Raw genomic sequence first — 24,884 nt, forward strand, 5'->3', positions numbered from 1 at the left:
TCCTTTGTTCAGCGTGTCGTTATCAGATTCCGCAAAGATGCATTTGTCATCATTATGCTGTTAGCTAACTTAAAATTTGAGCTGTTGTTTTATTGTGAGAAATAATTACACTGTCATGTAAATACACGCCTAAGGTATACGCAGAATTATAGATAGCGTCGTCAGCTGGGAAATTAATTGAGAAACGAGTCCAGTGGTAACGCGCCGCGAGCTGCAGTAATTCAATATAAAATGACTATTTTCATCATGTGATAAAATAATGCAGAATTAAAGAAAGCTGGAATAATATATGTGGCTGTGTCAGCGCTAAAATAGAAAAATGTTAGTAATTCAATATAAAATGGCTATTTTCAGAATTTGACATTACCGCTTGCTATAGCGTTATTTTTATAAACATGTGTTATCCCCGAATCAAATTAACAATAGCAGACATGTTGTGTTATAAAAGCATAAATAAAACTGATAGAAATGCCCAAAGAGAAATGTTATCCCAGAATAATTAATATGATATTCTGCCATCTAGTGGCCGTGATGGGTAATTGGTTATGCTACACATTTCTCAAAGAAATGTCTTTGTAAGCCAACAACGAAATTTTACACAAAAAAAAAAACAAGAAAAACAGTAATACATGTGCAGCAGTAACTTAAAATGTGTTCCCAGAATCAAATTACCAATATCAAACATGTTGTGTTATAAATGCCTGAATAAAACTGATAGAAATACACAAAGAGTGCAGAAGTGTTATTTCTATAAAGATATATTGCCCGGTTTCTTATGTATGTCCAGTTATTTTCAACAAAACAAGGATAGAGTCAAATTATAGACAGCACATTCAAAGTGCATAAAGATAATAACATAAATAAGTCCTAAATGTCTATTTCTTGTGTGTGTGTGTGTGTGTGTGTGTGTGGGTTCTGTGTGTTTGTTGTGTGTGGTTCTGTGTTGTGTGCGTGTGTGTGTGTGTGTGTGTGTGTGTTTGTGCCTGTCTGACCGCGATTTTACACAAAAATATTAAAAGTCTGTATATGTTAGATGTCTTTGTATAAAAAGGAGTCAAATTATAGGCAGCACAGGCTCCTGTAAAATTAATAGGCACAAAGAGAAATGTTATCCCAGAATAATTAATATGATATTCTGCCATCTAGTGGCCGTGATGGGTAATTGGTTATGCTACACATTTCTCAAAGAAATGTCTTTGTAAGCCAACAACGAAATTTTACACAAAAAACAAGAAAAACAGTAATACATGTGCAGCAGTAACTTAAAATGTGTTCCCAGAATCAAATTACCAATATCAAACATGTTGTGTTATAAATGCCTGAATAAAACTGATAGAAATACACAAAGAGTGCAGAAGTGTTATTTCTATAAAGATATATTGCCCGGTTTCTTATGTATGTCCAGTTATTTTCAACAAAACAAGGATAGAGTCAAATTATAGACAGCACATTCAAAGTGCATAAAGATAATAACATAAATAAGTCCTAAATGTCTATTTCTTGTGTGTGTGTGTGTGTGTGTGTGTGTGTGGGTTCTGTGTGTTTGTTGTGTGTGGTTCTGTGTTGTGTGCGTGTGTGTGTGTGTGTGTGTGTTTGTGCCTGTCTGACCGCGATTTTACACAAAAATATTAAAAGTCTGTATATGTTAGATGTCTTTGTATAAAAAGGAGTCAAATTATAGGCAGCACAGGCTCCTGTAAAATTAATAGTGTAAAATTAATATGTGCTAAAATAATGTAGAATTAATGAAAGCTGTAATAATATATGGGAATGTGTCACTTTTATATTCGTATAAAACACAACGCTTCTTACATGACAATCAAACAACAAAAACAAATGAAATGTGTTATAAACCATGTGTAAAATAAATACACGACTAGGCTATATTTATAAACATGTGTTACCCCAGAATCAAGGCCACAATAACTTTTCTTTAAGCCGCTGACCCGCAGTTGGAACTAAAATCTTTCTGCGATACATATGAAAGACTGTTAAATGCGTGTGGGGCGAAGAAATATGTGTTACATGCGTAGTGAATTGCAAATATATTCTGAAGTGTATGGCATTTTGAGAAATGTGTGCGTGTTGTGTGCTGTGTGTATTTGTGTGTGTGTGTGAGTTCTGTATGTGTTGCGTGTTCTTTACAGAACCATAAACATATAATAGCACAATGTTGATGCCGACAGCCGCGCACAGATGTATTTTTGCATTATTTCACAGTGACTGATGAGTACCGGATGCATGGTTGGTTGAGAAGCGCCCGTGGGTGCAGAAGTGTTTGTGGCCCGCATATTAATAAAGTACAAAAAATCCCTGACCTATGTGGTCAGCATATTAATAAAGTGCAAAAACATGATAACATAAGTCCTAAATGACTAATAACCGCATATTAATAAAGTGCAAAAACATGATAACATAAGTCCTAAATGCCTAATAATCGCATATTAATCATAAATAAGTTCTAAATGTCTATTTCTTGTGTGTTGTATGTTAATAAAGTGCAAAAATCACTGACCTATGTGGACCGCATATTAATAAAGTGCAAAAATCCCTGACCTATGTGGTCAGCATATTAATAAAGTGCAAAAACATGATAACATAAGTCCTAAATGCCTAATAATCGCATATTAATCATAAATAAGTTCTAAATGTCTATTTCTTGTGTGTTGTATGTTAATAAAGTGCAAAAATCACTGACCTATGTGGCCTGCATATTAATAAAGTGCAAAAAATCACTGACCTATGTGGTCAGCATATTAATAAAGTGCAAAAACATGATAACATAAGTCCTAAATGACTTTTATTCGTATAAAACACGCCGCTTCTTACTTGTGTTGTAACATTGGGTCATATTATAACTTGTGTTGTGACATTGGTGCATATCTCTTCTGTGTATATAAGGCAGCCACAAGGATAAAACCTGCTACAATGTGAATAAACACAACTTGCAATGGCCTCAGTAGATAACAAATAACTTTGCAGATGCCATCTTCAGGACACAAAAAAGAGAAAGCAAATATCAATTCAGGTACAATACAAGTACAAATGTGTTATAAAACAAAGTTCTGCTTCACAAAGATCACCAAACAGCATGAGTTTGTACAAAAATATCTGACCCTCAGATAACACAGCTGTTTTCTGAGAAAGCTAATACAAAAAACAAATAACCTCAGATGCCATCTTCAGGACACAATAACTTTTCTGTTTGTGAGAATAAACATTTATGGGGTACGCAAATACAACAACAATTGCTTGACCTAGGTGCTATAAGCCGCTGACCCACAGTTAACCTAATTTAGGTAATGTTCACCATTTAGTTAGTGTTTGAGAATACTTTTCACATAACAGGCTGTAGGATTGCATACAGAAACATCAGCCCTATTCACTATATGGATACACTGTGAATAAAACAAAAGCTTACAGAATCAAACTCGGGGCTACGTATAAAATCTATTATAAAACAAATGAAAAAGGTGTTATAAACCACGTGTAAAATAAATACACGACTAGGCTATAATTATAAACATGTGTTATTCCACAAAATACGGGAATAATATCAAAACTACAACAAATTAAACTATATTAAACTATATCAAAAGGGGAAATCAAACAAGGAGGGACAGCTGGATACCAGCCGTCAGACAAGGGGAGGGGAGGGGGCCAGCCGTCAAACAAGGGGAGGGGAGGGGTTACACACTTTGATACACTTTGATAGGGGCGGGGCACCTGTCAGATTGAGTTTGACGAAACCTGGCTATTATACACTACTTACAGAGCTCATTTTACAAGAAACGGTAGGCTTACCCAATGTATCCGAAACACCACTTCAAAATCCAGATTTAGAGCTGTTTATAGATGGCAGTAGGTTTGCAGATGACACAGGTAACTTCCATACAGGGTATGCAGTTGTGTCAGAATCTGAAACTCTCAAAGCAGAACCGCTTCCACCGAAACAATCTGCACAAGAAGCAGAACTAACAGCATTGATTGAAGCTCTAAAAATAGCTGAGAATCAGACAGCTAATATATACACTGATTCTAGGTATGCACATGGTATTGTGTTTGATTTTGGAGTAATCTGGAGAGCTAGAGGTTACATGACAGCGTCAGGACAACCTGTAAAACATGCTTCTCTGATCAAACAGATCTTAGAGGCTGCACAAGAAACAAAAGAAGTAGCAGTAATCAAGGTAGCTGCACATGTGAGACTCGACACTAGGGAATCTAGGGGAAAAGATAGGGCTGATAAAGCAGCCAAAGCAGCAGCAGTCAAACCCTTACAACAGGTCCATACTGTAAACCTCACAGAAAATACTGAAGATAGACTGAGACAAGCACAGGAAGATGCAGGAGAAGAGGAGAGGGACAGGTGGAAAAAGGAAGGGGCAGAAGAACAAGAGGGAATTTGGAAGAAAAATGGACTAATATGTCTACCTAGAGCCTGGTACCCGATAGTAGTTGGTGGATTACATCACCCTACGCATGTGTCTGCAAATGCAATGACACTACTGGCAAAGCAAGTCTGGTTGGCTCCAGGTTTTGGCAACTACGCAAGAGACTATTGTGCTGCATGCGCTATATGCCTGACACATAATCCCGGACAGACAGCAAAGACCCCTATGAAGCACCACGTCCGACCTCTCTACCCGTTTCAACGGTTGCAGATAGACTTTATCCAGCTGCCAAAGAGTAATGGGTATGAGTATGTGTTGGTGTGTGTGGACATGTTCTCGGGGTGGCCAGAGGCCTATCCAGTTCGGAAGGCTTCAGCTAAAAACACTGCTGTAAAGCTAGTTACCGAACTGGTGCCCCGTTATGGTCTCCCTGAAGTGATCGAGTCAGATAGGGGTACTCATTTCACTGGAGAAATATTTCAAAATGTACTAAAAATGTTGGGTGTTGAAAGTCAGTTACACACTCCGTATCATCCTCAAAGTTCTGGTAAGGTAGAACGCATGAATGGAACTTTAAAATTAAAAATACAGAAAGCCATGGCTGAAACAGGAAAGCCTTGGACAGAATGCCTTCCACTGGCCCTTTACTCAATACGCAATACCCCAAGGGGTAAGACTAAACTGTCTCCATATGAAATTTTGTTTGGCAGGACTGCCAATTTAGGATGTTATTTTCCACAGCAACTTGTGTTAAATATTGAATCACTGACTTCCTATGTGCAAAATCTTCAGAAACAATTAACTAAGGTGCATGCACAAGTTTTTGCTTCCCTTCCAGATCCTGACAACACTGAAGGAAGTCACAAGTTGGAACCAGGTGATCAAGTCTATATAAAAAGACACACCAGAAAGGCTCTTGAACCAAGATTTGACGGACCCTTCCAAGTCCTGTTGACAACACCTACATCAGTCAAGCTTGAAGGAAAGGCATCATGGATACATGCAAGCCATTGCAAAAAAGCAGTATAAAACTCATGATATTGATGTTAATAATGTTAACCACAACGAAGGCATGGGAAAGACTAAATTCTTTAGCCCCTTTGAACAATAGATTCGTACAACATCATAGAAAATTAGTGCACGACTTGTTAAACAATACACAAACCCTGACAGATTGTTGGATCTGTACCCATTCGCCGGTATCAGCCACAAGTATACCTTTTCTAGCAGTTCCCGTATCAGCAGAAGAAATATTCGCTTGGCCTAATTGTTCAGACAACCTGGCCAACAACCAAACTGGTAATACTAGGCTATGGAATACTACAATCGCCATACCAATTGTGGGATGGGTAGAATTTCCTTGGTGGCAGGGTAATCTCTCAGGGAGTAGTACACATCTACAATATTTGGCCTATAAGGGTGGAGCCTGGGTCCCTAGGAATAAGACTGGATTAACTAATTTAGGACAGGTCCCCACAGAAAATCTACAGCTCAGTTTCAGTACAACCGCCCCTCCCTCTGATGCTTTCAAACCTGTAGTATTGGAAAGATACATACATAATAGAAAATGGGAACATTCTGAGTTGTTCCCCCAAGGTGATGATAACAGTTGTACAAGTAAGCCGGGGAACCTGGTTTGTAATGAATCTGATGAGTATGTCAACGGAATGCATGTATGTGGTAATCCCGCAGCCGGGTACTGTAGCCCCTTGGGACAAAAACCCTCTTGGTGTATGCTTCAAAATGTATCTAGTTTTGTGGATTTGGCTCACAGATTGGTATTGCAGCACTCAGCTCTATGGGATCTGCCTGAAGGTACATTTTGGATATGCGGAGAAGGAGCATATAAATGGCTTCCCGTAGGTATAAAGGGTACTTGTACATTAGGACGCCTAACCCCAGCTACTTTCATAATTTCAAATAAACAAGTGAATATGCAAGCCGTGCCCAAGCACACACTGTATAAAAGAGCTGCAGATAACTCACCACGTCCCTCGGGGAGGCCACATATAGTACAAATGGGAATTCCCAACAAAATTGCTAGTACCATTTTTATTTATCCTATGTTAACACAAATGTGGGATAAATTAGTTAGAGCCACGGATTATCTAGATGATCAGATCTGGGATATATTGGATATACTAAACACTAGTGTAGCTGTACAGAATCAGCTTATAATAGTCGTCAACCAACATACCCTGGTATTGGATTACCTAACTGCCTCACAAGGGGGTATGTGTCAAATCATTGGACCCACCTGCTGTCATTATATAGACCCGAATAGTACTATGAGTATGACATTCAAATTAAAGGACGTACAACGACTCAGAGATCAGTATGACAAAGACAATGACCAGAATAAGGATAGCTGGTGGTCAGATACCTTTTCTTTTCTTAACCCAGCCAACTGGTTCAGAGGGATCGGTGGGTGGGTTGCCGGGATTATGCAGAGCATAATACATATAGTTATGATTATTGTAATCATATATGTGTTATTCAAGATTGTATTCAAGGGTATCTCAGTATGCACAAATAAATTTGGTGTAATAGATGCAAGAGTATAAAGTTTATTATTGCCGTACTAATTTTCTTTTATATTTTAGTATACTGCCGCATAAAGAAGAAAATGCACAAGCTTCATGCAAAAATTTATGACAAATTATAAAAGAATATGTCAAAGGGGGGAATTGTGGAGACCAGACTGAACCAAAGGATCCATTTTGTCTCCCAGATGAAATCTGCTTCTGCACAGCAAACTTGACATTTCCTTTTATAGAAGTAATCACGCGCGCATTTCTCCTTGATATTGTAGCCTTTCACCCACATACCAGATATTGTAACTTTTCACTAGTATAGATTTGCTTTGTAAGTGATTATGAAATATGAGCGCTTGTGCGCATGTCTGTAAATGCCTAACTTCTTACTATATAAAGAAGGGGCAGCGCCCAGTGAGGCAGGCGTGCTCCGGGGCTACCCCTGTTTATGAACACACAACCTTTGTGCTGCGTGTCATTTACTTGGATTCCTCAATCCAGGAAGCCAGGGACGGAAGAGGACTCAACAATATTAATGGCAGCAATGGATACCTGGCGGTAAAGTTAATTAATGACGCATGTGAAATGTGATATTTAGTATACTAATGGTTTCCTTATGTTTTCACAGAACATACAGCAGCACCCGCGAGACTGTCCGACCCTCTGGAGCGGTCCTTTGTGAAGCGCCATTTGAACTGTCGCAGCCATCCCACAGCGAGAGCAGGTCTGCACCACCACAATCTGGCGAACCGGCAGCCGATCCATCAGATGTTCCCCTGGCCGAGGCCTCTGTCGCTCCTTCCTTCGGGTCTTCCCGACAGCGGGCCTCGGACAGGGCGGTCATGCCCGAATTTTTACATTTGAGCACCGTATTTCAGAATGGTTTCAAGGCGCTGTGCGATAAAATGTGCAATATCGAACGGCGTCTTGAAAACATCGAAACGGATCTCTCGAGGCCGGCCAAACATTTTTTTACTGCCATTCACAACGGCATGGTTGAACATCTTACGCCGGAACTCCAGATTTCGGTCATGCAGGGCTGCAACAATGTATATGTCACTGCTCTGCAGCAGGCTCGGGTCATGCAGTCAGCGACAAATGTGCCCGCAGTACCATCGCTGGCTGCCATGACTCCGACTCCTGCTACAGAGCACCACCACAGAGCTCCGCGTGCCGAGGGCCACCGCCACCGCCACCACAGAACAGAGCCCCAAAGTTCAGAGCATGACAGGCCTTCAAGGGCACACAGACGGGAAGCCGACCCACACCCAGAGGGAGAGAGGAGGAAAAAAAGAAGACGACGACGACAAGCACTACAACCTTGGCTATGGCTGCTCCCAAAAGTACCACCAGAACACAGCCTGGGTCGACCCGGAGCACACCAATTACCCAGGCTGGGTCTACACGGAGTACACCCAGTACCCAGCCTGGGTCTACAAGGAGTACACCTTCGACACAGCCTGGGTCTACCCGGAGCCGGAGTAGCCAGCCAAGGACACTGGTCGTCCCTCCTCCTCCCTCACCTCCTGCTTTGGCAGTCTCGCCACCATCCACTGGCTGGATTGATGTCGGCATCCCGTCTAGTGTCATAGACTATGCTGCTTCCTCCCCCTCGTCCTCCTCCTCGGTCTCCTCCACACCCACAAAAAGTGTGGGATATCAATCCCCTTTAATTGCCGATGTTGATACCCCCTAATTACATTTCCCAAATTTTTTTTTTGTATCCCTAAATAAAACTGTTATTTTTTTTTTTAAAAAATTAGTTTTTATTGTCTCAAATAAAGTTTGCACCAAATCACACCTTGCGCCGTATACACAAATCTTGTCTTTGTAACACCTGATGTGCAATGTCTGACAATATTTTATCAATTTTTTTTTTCATTGTTTTATAGGGCTGTCGCTCATTGTACTATCAGATGTTACAAACACAAACAGCATTGCTCAATATGTCAAGTTTAAAATGTACCATCACACAACGATTTCAGTAACGATATAGTTGGTTTTGTGTGTAACCAACGTTATCTTTTCTGAAATCGTAAAACGATTGAGCCACTGCTGTGATATTTTTGGTGTCAGCAAATGATTTGGAATTTTTTTTGGTAACTGATCACACGCTGTCATTGTTGGATCGGCGAGTTATACACCGATCCAGCGATGTCTTTGTTTTAAACAAGGAAATATTGGGTTACTAGCGCAGTGTTTTAAACACTCAAAGAAAAAGTGAACAATACCCCACAAATATAAAAAGGTGTCAACCACATCCCTCGCCGCCATCTTTCCGCACTGACTGACACTGTGATTCCCGCCCGTAAAGCGGAGCACACCGTTGACTTAATAAACGCTGTGCTGTGCTTTAGGGCTGGCACAGTACGGGAAGCTGACGGCGATGGACGTGTCACACACCGGAATATAAGGGTTTTTTGTATTTTTTAAAATTACATTTACAATGGTAAACATCGTGAGTGCGGCCATGCGCTTCATAACATTACCCAGATTACACGGGGACTTGCTCTTTTTTGGTCGCTGGAGAGCTGTCTGTGTGACAGCTCTCCAGCAACCACGCGACAAATAAACAACGATCACGGTCCGGTCGTATCACTGGTCGGTATCGTTGGATAATAGTTTTATTAATGTACCTTATGAATATTGGTCAGGTGAGGTGGAAGCAATGTTCACAGTGTCGCCACTATTTGACTCAGGACGAATTCTAGCATCCTGAGTACAATAGTGTTAACTCTGTAGAGTTTTGCAAACATGATCGTCTCCCTCCTTGTCAAGCCAGGTTCCATATGCAAATAGTCTGCAAGATTAAAAATGGTTGACAAGGTGGGAGCCGATCATGTTATACGTCAAAACTATGGAACACACGGCTGAAAAATTTTTTTGTTTTGTCACAGTCCATTTGGGTACTGGTGCTCACATAAATTTTGTGGGACACACATTACTTTTAATAAAATTGGATTTTACAATTCTATTAATATGGAAAAACGGATGGGAGATTTCTTTTGTAAAAACGGAAAGGCACAAGAACTTTATTTCAAAACACAATGCATTAGACAATCGGGGGACATTATAACAATAACCTTACATAGGATGGTTAAATGACATGGACTCCACAGTGTTTACATGACATCATAATAACAAGATGAATTAAACCATTTGATCTTGCCATGAAACACGGCCAACATCTGAAACAAAGTATGCAGCAAATTGGTCACTCATATGAGCAATCTCCACAGTTGTCCGCAGAGAATGATCTTGATAATCAGGCAATGGATTTGGTATGGGTTCATCGAATTCCATGTTGACTCTCTCTTTATCAATAATAAAATTGTGGAGAACCACACACGCCTTCACCACCTCATCCACTGTCTCAATTTTCAAATTTATAGCGGATCCTAAGATACGCCATTTGGAGACCAGGATGCCAAAGGCGCACTCCACAGTTCTTCTGGCCCTGGACAGTCTATAATTAAAAATACTTTTGGTGCGGTCCAACCCCCGACTGGAGTACAGTTTAAGTAGGTTGCCACTCATTTGAAAAGCCTCATCCCCAACCACAAAAAATGGCAGGGCCGGTCCTTCGGTGTTGGGAAGAGGTCGTGGCTGGGGGAAATTAAAATTGTTCTCGTATAATCTTCGGCCCATGTCTGACTCCTTAAATGTCCGTGAATCATTTGCACGGCCAAACGCTCCAATGTCCACAGCAAGAAACCTGCAGTCCGCACCTGCAATTGCCATGAGCACGGTGGAAAAGTATTTTTTATAATTAAAAAACAGAGATCCACTTCTTGAAGGCTTGGTAATCCTAATGTGCTTCCCATCCACGGCTCCAATACAGTTAGGGAAAGAACACACTTGTTCGAATTTTTGGGCATTGGCCTGCCATATTTCTGTTGTAAGGATGGGTAAAAATTCCTCCCGGAGGTTGTCCCACAATGCACGGCATGTGTCGACAATAATACCAGACAGTGTGGAGACTCCAATACGAAACTGGAAATGCAGTGATCTCAAGGTCTCTCCGGTAGCAAGGAAACTGAAAAGAAGAAAAATAAATAAATGTAATTAATTATATTGTTTTGAAAAAATTTTTCATTCTTAATTACAATCCCCCACCCCACAATACCAAAACACGTTACTTTAAAAAATGGCAAGAACATATAAATCCTAAACATAGCATTACGTACCGTAGAGTCACCAGCAGACGTTCCTCGGGGGAAATCGATTTACGGAGCTGCGTGTCCTGCCTGGAAATGGTTCCTTCCACCAGACGCAGCAGATATCGGAAGCTGTTTTGAGACATCCTGGTGTACTCGAAGTATTTCTCCTGGTTGTCATTTAACTCGCCAAACAGACAATGGTAGGCTCCACGACTCTCTCGGACTTCCACTATAGGGTGTAGCCAAAAACGCCGACGACTCCTTCTCCGTAGTTTGTCTCTTTTCCTCTGTTCATGACAGGCAATAGCATAAGCAATAGCAAGGGCTAATTCCAGCTCAAAATTGAGGTAGATACTCTCCATGGGACGATCCATCTTGATGCTCTATGGTTGGAAATAATCTAGACCGGGGTATATATACCACTATTACATTAATACCCACCCTCATCTACCCATTGGTGGCATTATCGATTGTCTAGACACTAGACCCACCCTCTTCTATTCATTGGTGGTGTTATCTAGTGTCTAGACACTAAATTGTGTGTAAAGATATAATCCTTGTGTGACAACGCATGCGTCGTAAAACGCTGCGTTTTTGGTAAAAACGCTGCGTTTTATGACGCATCCGTCCGACGCTTGCGTCAAAAAAGGTGCGTTTTTGCGTGCGTTTCCGATCCGTCGTGTGTTGCGTCGGCGACGCAGCGTCGCATGACGCTAATGTGAACGTAGCCTTACTACCCGGGGTGGAGGAGAGGAGACTCTCCTCCAGGCCCCGGGAACCATATTTGTGTAAAAAAAAAAAAAAAAAAGAATTTAAAATAAAAAATAATGATATACTCACCTCTCAGCGCTGCACGTGGCCGTCCGGTCTCAGGTTGCTATGCGAGCAGTACCTGCAGTGACGTCACAAAGGTCCTTCTCGCACAGCATCTTTGGAACCGGACCGCCGCGTGCAGCGCCGAGGAGATCGGGACGTCAGAGGGTGAGTATATCATCATGATTTTATTATTTTTAACATTACTATTGATGCTGCATCAATAGTAAAACAAGTGCAGGAGTAAACCCACAGCGGAAACCGCAAGACAAAACGTGATAAATCTGCAGGGATAACCGCAGCGGGTTTGCCCTGCAGATTTATCAAATCCGCTGCGGGAAAACCCGCAGCCCCCTTCCTACGTGTCCACATAGCCTAAATATAACACCCCACAATTTGTGGGTAAATCGCTATCTCACCATGGGATTAGAGCTGATACTATGAAGCTAAAGTGACTAAGCAGACTGTCACATCCATAAAGGGGCACTTTTCCATGTTTGTCAGAACCGTCCGAGGATTATTAGAGGTGATAGTTTCCCCTAATTAGAAGGGACACCTGTGGATATTGGGGTCTTTACCTGCTACAGTTCTGGTGTGTGGAGCTTCCACCCACATAGAGAATAATGGAGCCTCCAGCACCTACCTCCACCCACAGAGCCGCACTCCACAGAGAATAATGGAGCCTCCAGCACCGACCTCCACCCGCAGAGCCGCACTCTACATAGAGAATAATGGAGCCTCCAGCACTGACCTCCACCCACAGAGCCACACTCTACATAGAGAATAATGGAGCCTCCAGCACCGACCTCCACCCACACTCCACATACAGAATAATGGAGCCTCCAGCACCGACCTCCACCCACAGAGCCGCACTCTACATAGAGAATAATGGAGCCTCCAGCACCGACCTCCACCCGCAGAGCCGCACTCCACATAGAGAATAATGGAGTCTCCAGCACCGACCTCCACCCGCAGAGCCGCACTCCACATAGAGAATAATGGAGCCTCCAACACCGACCTCCACCCACAGAGCCGCACTCTACATAGAGAATAATGGAGCCTCCAGCACCGACCTCCACCCACAGAGCCACACTCTACATAGAGAATAATGGAGCCTCCAGCACCGACCTCCACCCGCAGAGCCGCACTCCACATAGAGAATAATGGAGCCTCCACCCACAGAGCCGCACTCCACATAGAGAATAATGGAGCCTCCAGCACCGACCTCCACCCACAGAGCCGCACTCCACATAGAGAATAATGGAGCCTCCAGCACCGACATCCACCCGCAGAGCCGCACACCACATAGAGAATAATGGAGCCTCCAGCACCGACCTCCACACGCAGAGCCACACACCACATAGAGGATAATGGAGCCTCCAGCACCGACCTCCACCCCAGAGCCGCACTCTATATAGAGAATAATGGAGCCTCCAGCACCGACCTCCACCCGCAGAGCCGCACTCCACATAGAGAATAATGGAGCCTCCAGACCCGACCTCCACCTGCAGAGCCGCACTCCACATAGAGAATAATGGAGCCTCCAGCACCGACCTCCACCCGCAAGCCGCACTCCACATAGAGAATAATGGAGCCTCCAGCACCGACCTCCACCCGCAGAGACGCACTCCACATAGAGAATAATGGGGCCTCCAGCACCTACCTCCACCCACACTCCACATACAGAATAATGGAGCCTCCAGCACCGACCTCCACCCGCAGAGCCGCACTCCACATAGAGAATAATGGAGCCTCCAGCACCGACCTCCACCCGCAGAGCCACACTCCAAATAGAGAATAATGGGGCCTCCAGCACTGACCTCCACCCGCAGAGCCGCATTACACATAGAGAATAATGGAGCCTCCACCACCGACCTCCACCCGCAGAGCCGCACTCCACATAGAGAATAATGGGGCCTCCAGCACCGACCTCCACCCACACTCCACATACAGAATAATGGAGCCTCCAGCACCGACCTCCACCCGCAAGCCGCACTCCACATAGAGAATAATGGAGCCTCCAGCACCGACCTCCACCCGCAGAGCCGCACTCCACATAGAGAATAATGGAGTCTCCAGCACCGACCTCCACCCGCAGAGCCGCACTCCACATAGAGAATAATGGAGCCTCCAACACCGACCTCCACCCACAGAGCCGCACTCTACATAGAGAATAATGGAGCCTCCAGCACCGACCTCCACCCACAGAGCCACACTCTACATAGAGAATAATGGAGCCTCCAGCACCGACCTCCACCCGCAGAGCCGCACTCCACATAGAGAATAATGGAGCCTCCACCCACAGAGCCGCACTCCACATAGAGAATAATGGAGCCTCCAGCACCGACATCCACCCGCAGAGCCGCACACCACATAGAGAATAATGGAGCCTCCAGCACCGACCTCCACACGCAGAGCCACACACCACATAGAGGATAATGGAGCCTCCAGCACCGACCTCCACCTGCAGAGCCGCACTCTATATAGAGAATAATGGAGCCTCCAGACCCGACCTCCACCTGCAGAGCCGCACTCCACATAGAGAATAATGGAGCCTCCAGCACCGACCTCCACCCGCAAGCCGCACTCCACATAGAGAATAATGGGGCCTCCAGCACCGACCTCCACCCACACTCCACATACAGAATAATGGAGCCTCCAGCACCGACCTCCACCCGCAGAGCCGCACTCCACATAGAGAATAATGGAGCCTCCACCACCGACCTCCACCCGCAGAGCCGCACTCCACATAGAGAATAATGGAGCCTCCAGCACCGACCTCCACCCACAGAGCCGCACTCCACATAGAGAATAATGGAGCCTCCAGCACCGACCTCCACCCACACTCCACATACAGAATGGAGCCTCCAGCACCGACCTCCACCCGCAGAGCCGCACTCCACATACAGAATAATGGAGCCTCCAGCACCGACCTCCACCCGCAGAGCCGCACTCCACATAGAGAATAATGGGGCCTCCAGCACCGACCTCCACCCCAGAGCCGCACTCCACATAGAGAATAATGGAGCCTCCAGCACCGACCTCCACCCGCAGAGCCGCACTCTACATAGAGAATAATGGAGCCTCCAGCACTGACCTCCACCCGCAGAGCCGCACTCTACATAGAGAATAATGGAGCCTCCAGCACTGACCTCCACCCGCAGAGCCGCACTCTACATAGAGAATAATGGAGCCTCCAGCACTGACCTCCACCCGCAGAGCAGCACTCCACATAGAGAATAATGGAGCCTCCAGCACCAACCTCCACCCCAGAGCCGCACTCCACATAGAGAATAATGGAGCCTCCAGCACCGACCTCCACCCGCAGAGCCACACTCCACATAGAGAATAATGGAGCCTCCAGCACCGACCTCCACCCGCAGAGCCGCACTCCACATAGAGAATAATGGGGCCTCCAGCACCGACCTCCACCCGCAGAGCCGCACTCCACATAGAGAATAATGGGGCCTCCAGCACCGACCTCCACCCCAGAGCCGCACTCCACATAGAGAATAATGGAGCCTCCAGCACCGACCTCCACCCGCACTCCACATAGAGAATAATGGAGCCTCCAGCACTGACCTCCACCTGCAGAGCCGCACTCCACATAGAGAATAATGGAGCCTCCAGCACCGACCTCCACCCGCACTCCACATAGAGAATAATGGAGCCTCCAGCACCGACTTCCACCTGCAGAGCCGCACTCCACTTGGAGAATAATGGAGCCTCCAGCACCGACCTCCACCCGCAGAGCCACACTCCACATAGAGAATAATGGAGCCTCCAGCACCTACCTCCACCCGCAGAGCAGCACTCCACATAGAGAATAATGGAGCCTCCAGCACCGACCTCCACCCGCAGAGCCGCACTCCACATAGAGAATAATGGAGCCTCCAGACCCGACCTCCACCTGCAGAGCCGCACTCCACATAGAGAATAATGGAGCCTCCAGCACCGACCTCCACCCGCAGAGCCGCACTCCACATAGAGAATAATGGAGCCTCCAGACCCGACCTCCACCTGCAGAGCCGCACTCCACATAGAGAATAATGGAGCCTCCAGCACCGACCTCCACCCGCAAGCCGCACTCCACATAGAGAATAATGGAGCCTCCAGCACCGACCTCCACCCGCAGAGCCGCACTCCACATAGAGAATAATGGAGTCTCCAGCACCGACCTCCACCCGCAGAGCCGCACTCCACATAGAGAATAATGGAGCCTCCAACACCGACCTCCACCCACAGAGCCGCACTCTACATAGAGAATAATGGAGCCTCCAGCACCGACCTCCACCCACAGAGCCACACTCTACATAGAGAATAATGGAGCCTCCAGCACCGACCTCCACCCGCAGAGCCGCACTCCACATAGAGAATAATGGAGCCTCCACCCACAGAGCCGCACTCCACATAGAGAATAATGGAGCCTCCAGCACCGACCTCCACCCACAGAGCCGCACTCCACATAGAGAATAATGGAGCCTCCAGCACTGACCTCCACCCACAGAGCCGCACTCTACATAGAGAATAATGGAGCCTCCAGCACTGACCTCCACCCACAGAGCCGCACTCTACATAGAGAATAATGGAGCCTCCAGCACTGACCTCCACCCGCAGAGCCGCACTCCACATAGAGAATAATGGAGCCTCCAGCACAGACCTCCACCCGCAGAGCCGCACTCCACATAGAGAATAATGGAGCCTCCAGCACCGACCTCCACCCGCAGAGCCGCACTCCACATAGAGAATAATGGAGCCTCCACCCACAGAGCCGCACTCCACATAGAGAATAATGGAGCCTCCAGCACCGACCTCCACCCACAGAGCCGCACTCCACATAGAGAATAATGGAGCCTCCAGCACTGACCTCCACCCACAGAGCCGCACTCTACATAGAGAATAATGGAGCCTCCAGCACTGACCTCCACCCGCAGAGCCGCACTCTACATAGAGAATAATGGAGCCTCCAGCACTGACCTCCACCCGCAGAGCAGCACTCTACATAGAGAATAATGGAGCCTCCAGCACCGACCTCCACCCACAGAGCCGCACTCTACATAGAGAATAATGGAGCCTCCAGCACTGACCTCCACCCGCAGAGCCGCACTCTACATAGAGAATAATGGAGCCTCTAGCACTGACCTCCACCCGCAGAGCAGCACTCTACATAGAGAATAATGGAGCCTCCAGCACTGACCTCCACCCGCAGAGCCGCACTCTACATAGAGAATAATGGAGCCTCCAACACCGACCTCCACCCGCAGAGCCGCACTCCACATAGAGAATAATGGGGAATCTCCAGCACCGACGTCCACCCACAGAGCCGCACACCACATATATGGCTGTGGTAAATGCTAGAGTGTATGGGCTCCTTCCAGGTGTGACGTCATTTCCGGGGGGCGTGTCCTATTGGGAAGGGGCGTGTTTTCAGTCACATCATGAAGGCGGCAAAGCAAAGCAGCATGATTCTAGCTTGTGGACGCCATGGCACATGGAGGTTAGTGGTTTCAGGGTGAAAAAATGCTACTTGCTGCTCGCTATTGGGGGGAGGCTCTGTGGTGGGCGACCTGCTTGTCTGTGTGGGGGGCACCGCTGCTGCTGTGGGGGACCTCTGTGGTAGGCTTTGTGGGGGGGGCACCGTTGCTGCTGTGGGGGACCCCCGTGGTGGGCTTTGTGGGGGGGGCACCGCTGCTGTTGTGGGGGATCCCCGTGGTGGGCTCTTGGGGGGGCACCGCTGCTGCTGGCTGTTGTGGGGGACCCCTGTCGTGGGCTTTTTGGGGGGGCACCGCTGCTGCTGGATGTTGTGGGGGACCCCTGTGGTGGGATGTTGTGGGGGGACCCCTGTGGTGAGATTTGGGGGGGCACCTACTGCTGCTGGCTGTTGTGGGGGGCACCTGCTGCTGCTGGCTATTGTGGTGGGACCCCTGTGGTGGGATTTTGGGGGGCACCTGCTGCTGCTGACTATTGTGGGGGACCCCTGTGGTTGGATTTTGGGGGGCACCTGCTGGCTGTTGGGGGGGACCCCTGTGGTGGGGTTTGGAGGTGACCTGCTTACGGGGTGGACCCCTTTTAGTGGGGGACCCCTGTTGTGGGATTTGAGGGCTATCTGCTTGTGGGATGTGGGGGGAGACCTGCTGCAGGCTATTGGGGGACCCCTGTGGTGGGACGTGGGGAGGCGACCTGCCTGTGGTGGGACGTGGGGAGGCGACCTGCCTGTGGTGGGATGTGGGGAGGCGACCTGCCGCTTACGGAGGGATCCCCTTTATTGGGGGGCGACCTGCTTATGGGTTGGGTTTGGGGGGCTGATGAGGGCTTAGGCTGGGTGGAGTGGACGTCCGATAAGAGTTTAGGCTGGGTCGGGGGTGGACGTCCGATGGGGGGTTTGTGCTGGGTGGGGTGTCCGCGTCTGATGGGGGTGTGTGCTGGATGGGGGGGTCCACATCCTGTGGGGGTTTGGCCGTCCGGTGGGGGTTTATTATTGGGTGGGCGTGGTGTGCGATGGGAGTAATGCTTGGAGGAGGGGTGGACGTCCGATGGGGGTTTATGCTGGGGGGTTAAGCTGGGGTGGCATCCGATTGGGGGGGTGTCTGATGGGATTTATGGTTGGGGGCAGGGGGCGTCATATGGGGATTTACGCTTGTGGGAGGGAATGTCTGGTGGGCTTTGGGTTTATCCTGTGGGGTCCGCTGGTTAATGTGAGGTGGAGGTTTCTGACTGGAGGAGTGAGGTTATGCTGTGTGGCCTTCTGGTTGATGTGGGGGAGCTAATGCTTCATTGGGGTACACAAAAAAAAAATGGGTGTATGCTGCTTATGCTATGCAAAAAAAAAATTTAGGTATTTCCTGTAGAGGAGGGTACACCACCAACTAGCACGAAGCTAATCTGTTTTAAAGGGAACCTGTCACCCCGTTTTTTCAGATTGAGCTATAAATACTGTTAAATAGGGCCTGCACTGTGCGTTACTATAGTGTATGTAGTGTACCCTGATTCCCCATGTATGCTGAGAAATACATTACCAAAGTCGCCATTTTCGCCTGTCAATCAGGCTGGTCTGGTCAGGTGGGCGTGTTCACAGCGCTCTTTTCTTCTCCAGCTTTCCGTTGGTGGCGTAGTGGTGTGCGCATGTCCAAGGTCCGAATTCCCTGCGCCCACGTGAAGACACAGCGCGCGATCTGCGCTGTAATCCCTTGCATCGGTGGGAGATGCAAACTCGGCTTTGGGAAAATGGCCGCCGCGATCTCTAATGCGCACGCGCGGCATCCCGCGGCCATTTTCCTGAAGCTCCGTGCAGCAGAGCACTCCATCTGCGCACGCGCGGCCCCAGGAAGATGGCCGCCCCCACCGATGCAAGGGATTACAGCGCAGATCGCGCGCTGTGTCTTCACGTGGGCGCAGGGAATTCGGACCTTGGACATGCGCACACCACTACGCCACCAACGGAAAGCTGGAGAAGAAAAGAGCGCTGTGAACACGCCCACCTGACCAGACCAGCCTGATTGACAGGCGAAAATGGCGACTTTGGTAATGTATTTCTCAGCATACATGGGGAATCAGGGTACACTACATACACTATAGTAACGCACAGCGCAGGCCCTATTTAACAGTATTTATAGCTCAATCTGAAAAAACGGGGTGACAGGTTCCCTTTAACTTAATGTCAATAGGAGGAAGACATGGGTCTGGACCGCCCAGCCCAGTTTAGGCCTTAGGTTTTGGGAGGTTTTTTTATTAACGATTTTTCTTTTTAATTTTTTTTTTTTCTTCCCAGATATGGCTTTTGAGGGCGACAGTGGAATTGTCACTCTAATCTCCCACCTAGAATTGTCACTACCATATCATCTGTGGTCTACGAGGCAAGGCCCTAACACATCAAGAGTGTTTGGGGTTCCCCGGAGGACCGTTCATGCCACGAATCGCCCTACCCTCTCGCCTCTCTGCGTCCAGGTTATTCCATGCCCGTCTTCATCATCGCTCTGCGAAAAAGGATTTGTGATCTTAAGGACTGGTATATCCTACGAGGCAGTAAGGGGGCTACTTTAAAAAAAAAAAAAAAAACACAGGACAAATATGTCCTAGTTTTCCCCTGAGCAATGTGGACGTCTCCTGAGGAAACCTTCCTATTCATGCAGCCTCCACGTTTTCCAGAGGCTCCAGTGACCTTGCTCTTAAAATATCCAGGCTTTGGTCTAGGCCTTCTCTGGTGGCCGGTCCACACCGCCAGCGCCCTGAACAATCATGCACGCCAACTTTCTAGTGCGTCCTACTCTGCGCCTATCAGTTTAAGAGTACTTCGCTTCTGCAACAGAGGACTAAAGTCTGCCTCCCAAGAGATCTGTTCAAATTTGGTTGTTTTGGAAATGTTCTGTCCAAAAAAAAAAAAACGACGGGACAACTTCCTGACCCGCCAGGAAAAGACGAGACCTTCCTTTAGGCCAGCTCCCTCCTGGCATCCATGAACCCACCAGTACTGGTCTGCTAGGCCTGGATCTAGCAGACTCTCTTCGACATGATGGGGCATTCCCACCTTGGATGTTTCTCAGGATCGGCTGCCGTGTCCTTCACAATTCAAGGTCGGTATTATGATCTCAGGTCCGGGACACCGAAATCTCAGACACCGGAGGCAGGCCTGAGGGGGGGGGGGGGGCTTCAGAGCCGCATACCCTACCGACAGTCCTGCCCGCATGCACCAACAGCATATTACATTTTTACAATACTTTAGAAATGCATAAAATGAAACAAGGAAAGGCATAAAGTTTTTCTATGCAAAAAAAGGCAGTTTTATAAAATTAGAAATATTTCTATATCTATTGTTAAAATGATATTTATCCAGTATTTCTATAAGTAAAAGTCTGAGATTTCTGTGAGAAATGGTAATTGTTTACCTCTTAAACCAGTTCTGAATGTAAATAAAACATTGCTCTGATTAAGTCTCCACATTGTATTTGTCTTTCATTTCATGCGTAGGGCAGGACAAGCCCATGATGTATCTGTGTAAAGCTAGGTTCACATTGCGTTAATGGGTTAACGCTAACGGACTGCGTTGCACGGCGAAAATGTCGAAATTAACGCCGTGCAACGGGTCCGTTAGCGCACCCATGGACAGCAATGTTACTTTTAGCTGAAGCGCATCACTAGCGCATGCCATTTTCGGCACGCGCTAGCGATGTGCCGTTCTTTTGAGGCCCGTTCCTCGCTACCGCAGATCAGGGATCTGCGCTAGCGGGGAGGGTGAACGCCGACCCTCTAGAAACATTGCGTTAGCGCAATCCGCTAGCGCTATGCGCTTAACGGATTGCACTAACGCAATGTGAACCTAGCGTAAGACGTAAGGTGCTATAATAACAGCCTTGGGCTGGTTTAACACCAGCATTCGGCAGGGCTGCGGATGGCAGCCTTCTTCCTCCGTTAAGCCCCGCCCAATGCCGCACCTCTTCCTTCAGTTCCGCCTACGTCTGCATGCGTCCTGCATACCCTATCTTTAACATTGGGTACGCAGGCCAAGCGGATGCCTCTGCATGCGTTGTTTTAATGCTGCGCCGACCGCAACAAAATGCAACATGTTGCGTTCGACGCAGTCCAGTGCATCGTCAAAACGACACGTGCCTGTGTACCCAATGTTAAAGATAGGGGATGCATGCAGACGTAGGCGGAGCTGAAAGAGGTGTAGCAGTGGGTGGGGCTTAATGGAGGAAGAAGGCTGCCGAACGCTGGTGTGAAACCAGTCTTAGACAGGTAAACCACTTTTGAAACAATGTTCACTTGTACAAGCATTTAACCCCTCAGTGACGGGGCCAATTTTTTAAAATCTGACCAGTGTCACTTTATGTAGTAATAACTCTGGAATGCTTCAACATATTCCATTGATTTTGAGGGGTTTTTTTCCTGACATATTAGACTTTATGATAATGGTAAACTTGGGCTAATGATAAACTTGGGTTAATGTTTTGCTTTATTTTGTAAAAATATCAGAAATTTTAAAAAATTGAAATTTTCAAATTTTGAATGATTTTCCCTTTAAGGCCGGAGTCACACTAGAGAGGAATACGGACGAGTGCTATGCGAGAAAAAAAAATTGCATAGCACTTGGACCAATGTTAATCTGTTGGGCAGCTCCCATCACTTTTTTTTTTTCACGGCCGTATTATATGTGCGAGTGAAATTGCACTATGCTGCGATTTGCACCGTATATCAGCCGAGAAACCCCAATGAAAGTCTGTTTATGCAAGAAAAACTCATACCACACGGGCCATCAGTTTGACTTGCGAGAAATACGCAATGGTGTCCTTTTAAAGGCTTGCAATTCAGGTGCAGTGTACAGTAAAATCACACTGACAGCTTATAATATTTACAAATAGTTAATTTGTCGGCTTCTGTCAAATCATTGCAGGATAGGAGACATGGTTTACATACAGTAAACCATTGCAGAACGGTTAGATTTATATAGGTCAGTGACTAATACGGTTAGTAGTATGTGTGTGTGTGTGTGTGTAAAATTTGGGACCTGTATGTATTTAATAAAAATGTTTTCACTGAAAAAACTGGCGTGGGCTCCCACACAATTTTCTGTGCCACAGAGGGAAAGTCAGTGACTGAGGACAGATATTATAGCCTAGAGAGGGACCATGGTTATTGCCACCCCAGAAAAGGTGCATCTGTAAGATGCGCCAATTCTGGCACTCAGCCTCTGTTCTCACTGCCCTGTAGCGGTGGCATATGGGGTAATAAGGGGTTAATGTCACCTTTTGTATTGTAAGGTGACAGTAGGCCAGCTTACTTATGGAGAGGTGTCTGATAGATGCCTCTCCATTACTTACCTGTGGGCTTGATGTTACTTGACAATAAAATGGTGACATCAACCCCACAAATCTGGCCCCACTGCTACAGGGCAAGTGGGAAGAGCGAGGTTAAGTACCAGAATTGGCAGATCTATAAGATGCGCCATTTCTGGGATGGCTGAGAGCTGATGGTTTTTAGCCTCTGGGGCTGCCAATATCCATGGCCTCTTCACAGACTATTAATATCAGCCTACAGCTTTTATAGGGGGACCCCATGTCAATATTTTGTGTCCCACTGTAAAATAGCCAGTAAAGGCTAAGCAAACAGCTGTGAGCTGATATTAATAGCCTGGGAACCTTTATGGTTATTGGCTCCTTTCCAGAATATTAACATCAGCTGTCAGCTTTCCCTCTGCTGGTTATGAAAATTATGCCGTGCTAGATATAGACACTGACATTCACAGCAGCGCGTCCGCCCCGATGCTCTTTTCTGACTCCTTTCTCAGGCCCCCAAAAAAGTGTTAACTAAGTACCCTTTATTTTCTTGCACTGTAGCCGTTCACTTACTACAGGGTATTCAATCATTGTTTCTGTCCCCCCCACATAAAGTACGACCACTATCTATATGCCTTTATATACAGCATTCTAGAATGCTGTGTATATATAGTAGGCCCACTGCCTGTATACCCTTATATACAGCATTTTATAAAGCACAACCACTATCTGTATGCCCTTAAGACTTGCCTAGCCCCATACAATGGGCTTTGCTAGTCTTAATCCGGGGCCTTCTCCTCTTCTATCACCGTCCTTCTTTCTTTGAGTCGATGACGCGTCCTATGTCATCCACACGGTGTCTTCCATCGTGCTCCTGTGCATCGCACTTCTTTCTGCCCGTTGCAGTACTTTGCTTTGTGCTCGGCAGAGAAGTGTTCCTGCACAGAAGCGTGATGAGGGAGGTTGTGTGGATGAGGTAGAACACATCATCCACGGGAAGGACTGTGCCGGATGAAGACCAGCGCCAAACATAACACCGGACCGCCCCGTAGGTGAGTATAAGAAGTTATTTACATTATGCACGTTGGCTTAGGGACATACCGTATATACTCGAGTAGAAGCTGACCCCCCCCCCCCCCCCCCCCAATTTTGCCACAAAAAACTGGGAAAACTTAATGACTCGAGTATAAGCCTTAGGGTGGAAAATGCAGCAGCTACTGGTAAATGTCAAAAATAAAAATAGATACCAATAAAAGTAAAATTAATTGAGACATCAGTAGGTTAAGTGTTTTTGAATATCCATATTGAATGAGGAGCCCCATATAATGCTCCATAAAGTTTATGATGGCCCCATAAGATGCTCCATATTAAAATATGCCCCATATAATGCTGCACAAATGTTAATAATGGCCCCATAAGATGCTTCATAGAAACTTTTGCCCCATACAATGCTGCATAATGGTTGATGGCCCCATAAGATGCTCCATAGATTTTACTCCATAGATTATGCCCCATGAGATGCTCCACACATTATGCCCCATTTGCTGTTGCTGCGAATAAAATAAAAAAAAAAACACATACTCGCCTCTCTTCGCTCAGGCCCCCGGCACTTTCCACTGCTGTGCGCTGCTCTGTCTTCCATCCTCTGCACTGACTGTTCAGGCAGAGGGCAGCGCGCACAATAACTACGTCATCGTGCCCTCTGACCTAAACAGTCACAGCCAGAGGACAGAGCGGCCCGCAGCGGTGGAAAGGGGAGAGGTGAATATCGCGCAATGCTCACCTCCCCCGTCATACTCACCTGCCCCCGACGCGGTCCCTGGCAGCTTCTCACTGTCAGATGGTCTCCGGGAGTCGGCAGCGTCTTCCTATGTTCAGCTGTCACGGACAGCTCATTAAAGTAATGAATATGCATCCATATTCATTAATGAGCGGTTCCACGTGACCGTTGAACAAAGGAAGAGTTGCCCGGAGACCATCGGACATGCAGGGACCGCGCCGGGAGCAGGTGAGTATGTGACAGCCGCCGCTCCCCCTCCCCCGCCGACAATGACTTGAGTATAAGCCGAGAGGGTCACTTTCAGCCCAAAAAAGTGGGCTGAAAATCTCGGCTTATGCTCGAGTATATACGGTATGTACGGTATAGCACTGTAGAAGGGTGTGTATAAGGGCATATAGGTTCTGATGGTACAATATATGGGGAAAACCTGGTGA

At 46.9% G+C, this 24,884-nt stretch overlaps 2 protein-coding genes across 2 annotated transcripts in view; both read right to left on the reverse strand.

Moving 5' to 3' along the window:
• The window catches only part of LOC138666644 (zinc finger protein 850-like), a 209,245-nt gene extending 191,785 nt beyond the window's left edge, over window positions 1-17,460 (reverse strand). Inside the window, exon 1 of the mRNA XM_069754836.1 lies at window positions 17,154-17,460. Coding sequence (XP_069610937.1) covers window positions 17,154-17,237 — 84 coding nt within the window. The 5' untranslated portion in view covers window positions 17,238-17,460. The remainder of the gene's footprint in view (window positions 1-17,153) is intronic.
• Window positions 9,943-11,601, reverse strand: LOC138664122 (uncharacterized). Its single transcript, XM_069750553.1, has 2 exons — window positions 11,116-11,601; window positions 9,943-10,964 (listed from the first exon to the last, which is right to left on the reverse strand). Exons 1-2 carry the CDS (start codon window positions 11,460-11,462, stop codon window positions 10,079-10,081), a joined length of 1,233 nt encoding a protein of 410 aa, XP_069606654.1. The 5' UTR covers window positions 11,463-11,601; the 3' UTR covers window positions 9,943-10,078.
• Window positions 17,461-24,884: the final 7,424 nt, after the last annotated feature.

Source organism: Ranitomeya imitator, chromosome 2 (assembly GCF_032444005.1).
Source record: "Ranitomeya imitator isolate aRanImi1 chromosome 2, aRanImi1.pri, whole genome shotgun sequence".
Classification (NCBI taxonomy): Eukaryota; Metazoa; Chordata; class Amphibia; order Anura; family Dendrobatidae; genus Ranitomeya; species Ranitomeya imitator.

Excerpts from the sequence above, each read along its gene's own strand:
- LOC138664122 (XM_069750553.1), bottom strand. The coding sequence starts at position 11,462 with ATGGATCGTCCCATGGAGAGTATCTACCTCAATTTTGAGCTGGAATTA. Across the intron at positions 10,965-11,115 it reads CGTCTGCTGGTGACTCTACG|TTTCCTTGCTACCGGAGAGA; the intron begins GTACGTAATGCT and ends TCTTCTTTTCAG.